We start from the raw sequence: 11079 nt of genomic DNA, 5'->3' as shown, positions 1-11079 counted from the left end.
AATGTTTCTGTCAGGTCCACAACATTCTGGCAGAGATGGTGATGGGCGGGATGGTCCTGGAGACCAACATGAACGAAATCATCACGCAGGTGGACGCCCAGAACAAGATGGAGAAGTCTGAGGTAAGCGTGACCCTGCCAGTTCGGTGTATGTATGACTTGACTGTACCTCCAAACCCCTCCGAGGTATCGTATCCCAGTATGCAGGCATGTGTGTATGCTGCACCCTGCATGCTACTCTCCAGTGACCTTGTGGATGCTCCCTACCTACTCTTGAGTGTTTGTGCTCCTTTTTCGGCCTCTTCTCTTTGCTGCTGCACTGCTCTCAACGCAGATCAAGACTCGACATATCCTCTCCTGTAGAAAATATCACAGTCATCACTTCTGCCATTACTACGAAGACCTTAGCTACACCATTTGTCCAATGCACCTCCAGAATCTGTGACCATTAAGTCTCCCATGTCATCTAAATTGGATTAAGCAGACTGGTTGCAGGCTGTGTCTTCTTTACATGCTCGTTATTCTAGAGGAGAATGTGAATTTTTCTATGCTATCCATGTCGGAGTAAATGCTTTTCGAATGTCTAGAAGTGAGTGTCCTTGCTTAGATATTCGCTCTCTGCAAGGACATTGCTTTGCTTCCCATACAGCTTCTGCTAGCAGATAAGCATTCATTTAATTATTGGAAAGTTTTAATCAGACAGCCAGAGACAATTTCATGAAATGATTTTTTATTTTTTATTTTTTTGTTCTGCACAATGTGGATTGCTAACAGCATTAATAATTTGGCTTTTCTTCCAAATTACTTGCAAAAACTGCAAAAAGTCAGTGTTTTTTTCTTTTTCTTTTGGGAATCTTATTTGCTTTTATAACGAGAAATGCTCAAATCAAGTTGAAAGGAATTGCTGTATTTTGTCTGCTTACACGACAAAGTGAAGGGTTGCATCGTCAGGTTTTTAACTGGCTGATCGGTTGTATGCTCTAACAGTAGAATTTTGTTAACAAAGTCTATCATTTTTTTTCCTAATAATCTGAGCTGCATTGTGTGCTTTTTTTTTTTAACCAGACAGAATCTTCCTTTTTTTTCTCCCCGATTGACGTTCTGTAAGCAGAGTCTCTTACTGTTCTACGATCATCAGAGCTGCTCTGTCTCTTCCCTCTTGGACCTACCGTAGACCACACAGTTTGTTTCTCACACTGATGCTAATTGAAAGCGACGCTGTTCGTTTACGTGGGCAGCGTCTGGGGGAACAAGGAGCCACTTGTTCTTCTTCCAAACTGGCAAAGAACGATTAAGCAGCATCAGACCGATTCTTCTCAATTTATTTTACGCAATTAAAAGCAAAAAAACGATTGTGGGACAACATCCCGTTTGAGTATACAGATGTGGTGTATGATAGGTCCTTTCACATTTTCTGTGGAGATAAACTGTAATTACTTTAATCTGCTTTAACATTCCTCATTCCTCTTTTTCCTGACCCTGTCCAGTTCTTTCCATTCTTCTCTCTCTTTACAGACGTTTATCTTTCAGTCTACCAGGCAGGACAGGTAGACACAGGTACTGCTAAATTTACAACCAAGTACTGTAACCTTAACTGAAGTTTACTCCCCCTTGAGTCTCTCCATACGGCCCTCCATGTAATAGAGAACTGACGTCACTAACATGCAGTATGAATCTTTCACGGCAGACCCAAAAATGTTGCACTTTCTCTCTCTAACTAGGAACACGATGCATTCACGAGGGTGCAGAGGGAGGACGGTATAATATGGACACACCTGGCCGTGTAATACAATCCTCTGTGATAGCTTGTTAAATTTCTAATGAGGAGGTGGTTATTCAACTCTGTGATCCTTTTTGGAGGGTTAGGGTTTGTGTACATTGTCAGGAGTGTGTGTGTTATATTGTCCATCCCCTATAATTCAAAGAAAACCTAACAGAGGACGTGGGGAAATAATTTTCTAGGTTCTCCAACATCACTGAACAAAAATGAGGAGGGGAAAAATCTAACTAAATGCACAACTATCCCCCAATCTAAAATGATGCAGCAATAGTTTGACATTTAGGAAATATGCTTATTATCTTTCTTGCAGTGTAAAGAGGACTTTAATGCCGAGGCGTAGCTGTAGTTCGCACCTCTGAAGCTCACTGAAGTGCACTTTATAGGAGGATTAAATGCGGAACCACTCCTTGGCCGGCAGAGACGCAGGAATTCCTGGTGCTAGCCAAGAATAATTTGGCACATGACTTCCCATTAAGCAAGGAATTGTTGCTTTTGCACTTTGGATTTTGTACAACGAGCTTTACAGGTGCTTTGGAGAGAAGCTAAATGTTAATTTCCTTGCATTCTATATGCTAAACCGCCGACTCAAGCTGCATAGTAAGGGCAGGAGAGAGGTATTGATCGTTCCATCTAGGCTTGATTTATACCTGTGGCGTAGCTCCACATAGTCGTGTACATTACGCTGTAGCACCTCATCAGAAATGTAGCTACACATTGCGGCGATGCAGACCACAACAACTGTGTTATGATGTTCGCAGGGAATGTTTGTTGGTGCAAAGATAATACGTCTGTGAAACAAAATTTAACATGTAATAGGCTGGAGTTTTGTCTAACTTGCTCATAGCACCGGTGCAAAACCCAGTTGTCTCCCAAAGTGGTCATATGTAGTTTTCTTGTTTTCATAGCTCCACCAATATTCTGCTAAAAGCATCTTATCCACAGCATTCATTAGCATCAACTCAAGCACGATCCGCTCTGGAAACTCAACACAGTGGCACAGAAACCCCACCATGACAGTGCAAGAAGTATAAATACTAACCACCTCCATCGGCTCTCTGTACATTCAAGGCAGGAGAATAAATCAAGTTAAGCTCTTATAGCGAGAAAGCAAATAAGCGTATTTCCTAAAATGTGTTCCCTCAACAACCTGCAGCTTGTCCTAAACAAACAATGAAAACCTTGTAAGCCTTTATTGCCTGATTCCTCAGCCCTGATAATCCTCCCAGACGGGAGATCGGGTGGGCGGCGGGTGAGCTCTTGAAAGGTCCTCGGACTTACAGCGAGCAGAGGATCAAAACCGGCGTTGTGTGTTCCACAGCTGCTGTTGCTATTTCTGTGTATATTAGTCACACAGCATTTGATTAAAAACCCACCATAATGGACTTACACAGTAGGTCTCCAGACGACCTACTGGGAGCCAAAAACACTCCTCCCGATTTGCTGGATCAGCATTCCTCCCTGTGACCGACGCAGACGTCTTTCCATCCGACACAAGTCTCCTTGATTCCTGGCAGAGGGAGGAATGTCCCTCAGACAAGCGCTCCATTGACATAACCTTGCGAGAAAGCGAAAGGGGATTAATCTGCATTCCGGACATACTTTTGCGAGTGTCATATCGCTAAATGTTTCACCAGTGAGTTTCTGTGAGAGGCAGTAAACCTGCAGCTCTCTGCGTTTTGACTCATTTGGTCATTTTTGGGTCAGTCTGCTGAAGATTCAGTTGTTTGGGGGGGGATCTCTAACCACAGTGATTCTCAAATGTCACACTCAAAAACCACAGAATCATTCACCCTCTACAGACCGAAAAAAAAAAGTCTGTGCTTCTCCTAAAAATACTAAATTCCTCTCATGCATCTTCACATTGAGATTCATTGTGTTAGAGTGACTAGCCTCCTCTGTCCCCTGAGAGTAGATTCCTCATTGTAGTCTAGCACTAGTAGACTTACAACCTTCTCATGTCATCAGACCTTAACACTTTAGACGTCTAAACTGCACAGTATCCTTGTTCCTCTATTCACAAATGTGGATGTAGGCAGAAAACATTCTAGCTACAGTCACGTGTAGGCTGTCAGAGGTACAGTAATCACCTGTATAACTATGGCTGATGCGCACATTCTATACACACCTATCTATCCAAACATCATTTCCGTCTTCATACCCAAATCCATTTTTCTGCTTTACCCAATTCTCTCCTTGCATTTTTACCCTAATCGGTCCTCAAGAGTCCGGTGGGTCCACTTTCCAAGCAATGCTGCCTTCTGTCCATTTGATGAATGTCCAGTACTGCTCAGTACATCAGACTTAGTGAATGAGTGGTCTAGTGTCCTCACAGTTGACTCATAATTGGCTCTGGTTGTGATGTAAATCCTTCTAGAAACATAATAATGCATGTGCATACGAAGCTATGAAGGCATCTGAATGTACATTTGCACACGTCGTCTGTCTCAGTAGCTGTCGGTGCTTTTGCATTTTGTCAGCAGTTGACTGTTTTTTTTGTTATATTTTTTTTGTCTAGTAATCTGTTTAGCACTGTGTGTGTTTGTGTGTGCGTGCGTGTGTGTGTGCGTGTGTGCGTCCAGTATTCACTGTTCAGTGTCTTGTTGTGTACAGCATGTGTTTCGCTTTACCGGTTTGTATCTTATCAACCCTCCTTGTGTGTGTTTTGTGTGTGTGTGTGTGTGTGTATAGGCCGGTATTGCAGGAGCGCCTGCTCGTGCCGTATCAGCTGTAAAGAACATGAACCTCCCGGAAATGCCCAGAAACATCAACATTGGTGACATCAGCATAAAAGTGCCAAATTTACCCTCCTTCAAATAGTGGCAGCGAGATCCCGAACCTGCAGATGTCAGCCAATGTTTACTGTGATGCAATCTGTTTACCAAAACCTCAAAAATTACTAACTTTTATCAGAAACTATACATCTTGAAGGTACTGTGTGATTTGACACTCCTTGTTCTGGTGTTATATCTTTGTTTTTCCGATTAAAGAATGTTTCTTGTGTTTTTTTTTGTTTGTTTTTTTTTCTCTGTTTGAAGGAAAAATGAAGTATTTATTTATCAGTGGTACATTCCTTCTGCCTCACTGGAGACTGGCTCTAGACGTTCGGCTCCTCCAGTACAGATCTGTGTCAGTTTGTAACTGAAATACTTTCACGTACTTAACTGTTTACTCTAAAGAGAAAGCCTGGCAGAGGAAGAAAGTGACGTTTTCGACAGTCTTACTGGTTTGGCTAATCCACACCAGAGAAATCAATCAAGGAAGAAAGTAAATGAAACCGTTTCGAATCCCAAATTGAAACAGGTCTGCTACAGTATTGACAAGTTATACCTTACAGAATATTATTATAATGCAAAATACTGCAGATATGCTGTGTGACAGAAATATCGATAAATATATATATATATAGACACATATGCTGAAATGATTTTTTTCTTCTCTTATTTGTATGCAAAATATTTTTAAATGATTTATCATGTCTTATCAAAAGAAATCTTAATTTTCGTCTGTGCATGATTTTTTTTTCTCTCCTTTTTCAACATAATAAACTGTCGAAACTCAACTTGTGTGTTTGGCTTATTTACATATTGTCTTACATTGTTTATTTGTATGTATATACATTTACCAATATCTAATAAAAGAACAGGATAGATTACATTTTCCCTTGATATCCACTTTAAATTCCATTTAGTCCATCTTGTGTAACGCTGCTGCAGGTGGAAGGTAGGTGAGGACCACACAGTGAAACATAATGTTAGCAAATTGCACCACTTTATAAAGGGGCCCTTCATAAAGAGTGTAAGATGAAACCAGTGCCTATAACAGTACTTAATTAAACATGTGCTTTTTAAAAATTAACGCTCTCAATCTCGCCCTGGAAACTGCCTTCAGCAGGTGGGTCCTCTATTCTAGCGTTAGAAGGGTTTTACTTGATTTTATTATAAATTACATCATGACTGAAGGGTTAATTTTGCCAAATTGGAGTTTCTTGTATGAGTACTTTTTTTCTTTAACAATATTGTATATTTTAAGGGGTCAGTGTTGGCCGTCATGTAGGTGTGCTGGTGGAGGCAAAGTAAGAGAAAGGCTGTTTCAGTTCTATTGCTTTAGATACGGAATGCACAAAAGAATTTCTCTCACTTAAAGATGTTTCAATGCAGACAGAAACATGTTTTTCCATTTTAAATATATTGGAGTTGTTTACATTTTACAGAAGAATTTAAACAAGAAAGACAAAGAAAAGAATAAAACAGTAAGTCACCCTGCAAAGTGTTAAATGTGACAATAATGATGGGACCTAGTTTCTGCAGGTTTTTTCCCTGGCATGCACATAAAAAGGGACAACTTACAACAGCTTAAAATAAACTTTTTGCTTCGGTGCACTTTAAAAAAAAAAAAAAAAGAAAAAATCATTTACTGATGCTGTGATAAAATAAAATAAAATGCACGGCCGTTTCAGGGTCGACACCACAAACATTTAATATCCATATCAATATAATATAGACATTATTGCGTAACGGGCATAGACCTCGGCTATTAGACAAATGTGCGGTTGCGCATTCTGGATTTGTCCACAGCGGTTTCCGTAGGCACTTTTTGAGACACACTATGCGCAGTTACGCACAAAACGCGTTAAATAAAGTCCATTGTGCTGTAAATAGTCGTTGGGGGAAAAAACTGAATTAAAATCAGTTATATTTCTTGTTTTGAGGGCAACTGTAGAGGTTTACGTCTGTTGTGTATGCTGCCGGCTGCCGTAGTACTGCGCTCCATTGCGCATCTCTTACTGCGCAGCTTTGACTGTCACGTGAGTGGTCTTGTGACAACAGGAAGTAGGAATGACAACAGTGTGAAGATGCTGCTGCTGCTGCCGCTTTGAAAGTCTTCACTGTTCATTAGCAAACATAAGGAGCCAACAATGACTTCAATTATAAAAGAAACGCAAAGGTGAGCAGCTTGTGTGCGGGTTTAATTCAGAAACTAATAATACGTCCAGCAGCTAACGCTAAGCTACCTGTTAGCACACCAAGATATCAAAGTTAACGATATTGGGATTTGGTGCAAAAAGAAAAAAAACGTTACACTAGCTTGGAGGTGACATGTGTTACTGATGCAGTCATTAAAATGTGCTTGAATTTGTCAGGTCTTCTTGCACTCATTTAATCTGTCTTCTTCCACTTTTCTCTGTACCTTTATTGGCTGTACTATTTACTTGAAATCCCTTTTGTGGTAACGTTAGCCAGCAATGTGGTCGACAGGAGTGAAATAACTGTTCCTTAATGTTATAGGGAAACTTCGAGGTATTTGTAGTCCATCTGAGCAGAGTTTTCTTTCTGAGAAGACACTAATAAGATGATAACTTAAGTACAATCTCTAATAAATAAATTTCAAGTTCATGTTCACAAGATACTTTGCAGACAATGGATTTTATACTTATGTTTACCTTCAACTTGCACTAGATGTGATGCACTTTCAGTTCAGGTTTAAAGTGGACATCAGTATTGGGATGTCAACATACCTATAATACAGCAATAGTACCTATAATACACATATGATACAGCCTAAACGTTCAGTGTAACTAATGTAGAAGTGTTTGTTTAACAGTTGTTATGCAAGAATCACAGAACAAATCACAACACTTCTAAATATATACTTTGGAGAATAATTATTTGTAGTGAATATGTGTGACAATAATAAAACACAAAAACATAAGTGTGATGTGACTGAACAAGGTTTTATTTTTAATTGACAGAAATGAGACTATAAGGAAGTAAGTTCAGGATTAGCTTCAATAACTTGTGTGATCATAATAAAAATTAGGATAGAAAAAAATACAACAAATACACACACATACTCCCACACAAAAGTCTCAGATCTAAAATTACTATGCAAGATGCACAAATTTAAAATACAGTTGTGTTTGCAGCTGCTTGGCTTGAATAAAATACTTATTGCCTCATTTTATTGGAGTACATTAGCTTAGTATGGACAGTTAGTGGAATGTGTTTATTGTCTGTGTGTGCAATAGTTTTTGTTCTTTATTCATGAGTTCACAGCCTCATTTTAGGCTGCTGTGCACTCTTCACACTTGGGCTTGTTTTGTTTTTTTAGCTGTGGAACCTATTGTATTACATACAAAGCAATGTTGTCACTGTTGTATGTGTACAGTTTGTACTTTTGTCGTATGGAGGTACCTTTGAAACTCACTGACAGCCAGAGAGAAGTAACTTTCATGTGTGACAACATACTTGAGCAGTAAACTGTGATTGTTTTTCTTAACTCCAACATCTGAGCGCTCTCTACATCACTGTCATTAACACTCGCGACTTTTCTTTCGAAACAGCATAAAAGAAGCCGTGACTTTCATCAACGCAATTGATGTGAACAAGTTCTCCAGGCTGATCTCTCGCATCATACAAAAGCTTCATCTGAAGGTACAGAAACGGCAGAGTGTTGTCTTTGCCAAAGACACGAGTCTTTGCAGCAAAGCTGTAGTGTGAGACAGAGCAGTGCATGCATAATGACTCACTGGAGCATCAGTCAGTCTCGGCACTAATGAATGCATGCACAGGCCCGGCCCTGTTGATCATTCTGCTTCTTCTTTTCTTTTTTTCACAAGGCGTAGCTGGCTGTCAAGCTAAATCCTTTATTCCAACAACAATTTGTGTGTTTAGTTAGATTCTTTTGAATTGCTAATAGGAGGTAATACATCTTTGTTTATTATTATTATTATTTAATATTAATAATTATAATAATAATAATTTTGATGATGATAGTAATACAAATAAGGATTTGTTGTAATTCACACTTTGACATGCCATGACAGGAAATGTATAAGTTTAACTAATAGCAGTAACAGTGGTGGTTTTACGTGATTGCTCACTGACTTTCTCTTAATAAGAACGGAGCCATTGTTCATGTGTGTTGAACTTGTGCTTTTTCTGCTCTGACAAGCCAAGATGTCTGCTTACTGTGTTGGATTTTATGCTATTTTATTATGAATTTGTGTTTGCCTTCTTCCCAAATACATGTTACTACGTTTAGTTTTTAATCGATATTCTATGTTACCTTTGTTGTTGCTGTGCCAGTCACTGTGTTTTGGTTTATTTAGTGTAAGGCATTTCAAACTGCAGCTATGATGTTTTACTAGTGGTTTATATGTTCAGAATATTTTTAATCATTTTGTGCAAAAACATTAAAAATGATGACAATTGATCAGTAGAGCGTAAATCTCTTTGTATTCATTTCATAGTAGTGCCATTAAATAAAGACCAGAAACTCAAACTCAGCATTTGTGGTACTGTATCTACTGTAAATGGAAAAGTTGCATATTGTCAGCTATAATACATAACTATCTAATAAACTGATTGAGCTTTTTAGGAAATGCTATGACTTATAGCTTGACTATCTCAGCACAAGTGACTCTGATCTGCAGTTGTTTCGATGTGAGCATTTTATCTATTAAGTATTACTTGCTGCTTGTGAAGACACATATTAGTGAAATCCCCTCAACTCCATTATTATTGTCAAATATGTCGGATTAAATTCTGGCCACTGACACTCACAGAATGTGTTTTATAGATAACGCTGACAAGTTGTTGATTGTCGAGTACAAAGGAAACTTTAGAGGATTTTTTTGGAGGATTTTTTGTTCATGTAAACAATTAGTTAACCTTTTTTTCTTCTTCTTCACAGGGAGAGCGGACATTCAGTGAAGAAGAGGAGGAAAAACTCCAGGCTGCTCTCTCATTGGATAAAAATGCTCTCAGTCTGGTCCTGGAAACTGCTGCCTTTATACTAGAGCAGGTGGGTGGTCGTCTGACAGCCTGTGTCACATTATCAGAGAGGTTTTTCTATAGATTATGTCATGACTGAAAGGTAAATGTTTCAAGGCTGGAGTTTCTGAATAATCTGGTGTTTTCATTTGATGTGATGGAGGAGGCTAAGTAGGTACAATTCTCAGTTTGATTTGCTTTAGATATGGAACAAAAGAAATATGATTACCTCACTGAGATATGTTGCTGCAGTGCAGATAGAAACATTTCTGTTTATATTAAATTTACCCGAGTTCTCGAGTGGAGTTGTTTACTGTGTACACAAGAATTTAATGATATTATCTCCAGCGACTGTGCAGGTGCTCCTGGGAGTGACTACGATAACGGGACTGTTTACAAGCTCCTGCGGTGATTTTCCTGCCATGCACATAAAAAAAAGTGACAAATTACAGCCCAAGATATACACTTTGCTTAAGTGTATATTGTAAATAACTCAATATGTTGTGAAATATGATAAGAGGTCGGTGGAACGTCTGCAGCTTGTGGATCACGTTGTGGAGCCGTTTCTCCAGCTGGGGTCACTGTTGTATTGTGTGGTTGTATTTTTGTTGTGTTGAGTGTTAAATGGGTGGTACTGATGCTATAAATGTACCTGCTTCTCCTCTCCTCTCCTCTCCTCTCCTCTCCTCTCCTCTCCTCTCCTCTCCTCTCCTAGGCGGTGTATCATAACATAAAGCCGGCGTCTCTGCAGCAGCAGCTGGAGGTGATTAATCTAAGCCCAGACAAAGCTGAGGTGTTCTCTCAAACCTGGGCCAGTGCTGGGCCTGAGCTGGTGGAGAGGCTGAAGCGTAATATCTTTGCCCCCAAGAAGGTAAAACTAATAAATAAGCTTTTTCTTTTTTGGTCACCATCAGGCTTTCTTCAGCACTAAATCTGAGCTTCACTTACACCTGCTATGATACCATTTCAACTCAAAATCTGCTCACGTTTCAGCGTTTTCATGTTAGACTAACACACTTCCAGACTGTAAATGATTGTATTTTACATTTCTTGTGAACGGAGCACTCTTGGGACATTACAGTTATATGATACTAAATCGAGACTCAACATCACAGTGTCCATATTAAGACTGACCTGCTTTTGTTGAGTTCCTTCCATCCGTTTGGATTACAAAGACTTCTTTCACAGCTCACAAGTTATTACATTAATTTCCAAACTTGTTTCTGTCTATAACTTGATTAAACAGTGACACTTCAAACAGCCTTCCTTTCAAAGACGAGGGAATTAAGATCTAACTCAGAATAAATATGCAGCATGTACGCATTAGTCGCGTTGTGCTGGATGTGTTGCTGCTGTCATGCGTTTAGACGTCTCACCTGCCTGCGTCTCGTAAGTCTTCTCACGAATTTGAAGCAGAAGGCTGAGGTAGTCGTTGATCCTTGAGATGTCCTCTGCTGCTGCTTTCACTTTGAGCTAAAGACTGTTCAACTATGTAACTACAATGTTAGTAATACTGTAATAACTGACA

The 11079-nt window shown here is 39.4% G+C and overlaps 2 protein-coding genes across 4 annotated transcripts in view; both read left to right on the top strand.

Annotated features, from left to right (window-relative positions):
* ap3s1 (adaptor related protein complex 3 subunit sigma 1) overlaps positions 1-5338 on the top strand; it is a 16676-nt gene extending 11338 nt beyond the window's left edge. Inside the window, exons 5-7 of one of the 2 annotated variants that reach the window (XM_008294062.1) lie at positions 15-122; positions 1515-1556; positions 4468-4553. In XM_008294062.1, coding sequence (XP_008292284.1) covers positions 15-122; positions 1515-1550 — 144 coding nt within the window. In that variant the 3' untranslated portion in view covers positions 1551-1556; positions 4468-4553. Of the gene's footprint in view, positions 1-14; positions 123-1514; positions 1557-4467 lie in introns of both variants that reach the window. The other variant, XM_008294061.1, reaches the window with a different exon arrangement.
* Positions 5339-6599: 1261 nt separating this feature from the next.
* commd10 (COMM domain containing 10) overlaps positions 6600-11079 on the top strand; it is a 64002-nt gene continuing 59522 nt past the window's right edge. For both annotated transcript variants that reach the window (XM_008294059.1, XM_008294060.1), the window contains exons 1-4: positions 6600-6723; positions 8120-8210; positions 9472-9582; positions 10267-10422. In XM_008294059.1, the coding sequence (XP_008292281.1) occupies positions 6695-6723; positions 8120-8210; positions 9472-9582; positions 10267-10422 (387 nt within the window). In that variant the 5' untranslated portion in view covers positions 6600-6694. The remainder of the gene's footprint in view (positions 6724-8119; positions 8211-9471; positions 9583-10266; positions 10423-11079) is intronic.

Source organism: Stegastes partitus, unplaced genomic scaffold (genome assembly GCF_000690725.1).
Source record: "Stegastes partitus isolate 25-593 unplaced genomic scaffold, Stegastes_partitus-1.0.2 Scaffold935, whole genome shotgun sequence".
NCBI classification, from domain to species: domain Eukaryota; kingdom Metazoa; phylum Chordata; class Actinopteri; family Pomacentridae; genus Stegastes; species Stegastes partitus.
The sequence above is the reverse complement of the archived record's forward strand: the minus strand, read 5'-3'. Positions and strand labels throughout refer to the sequence as shown.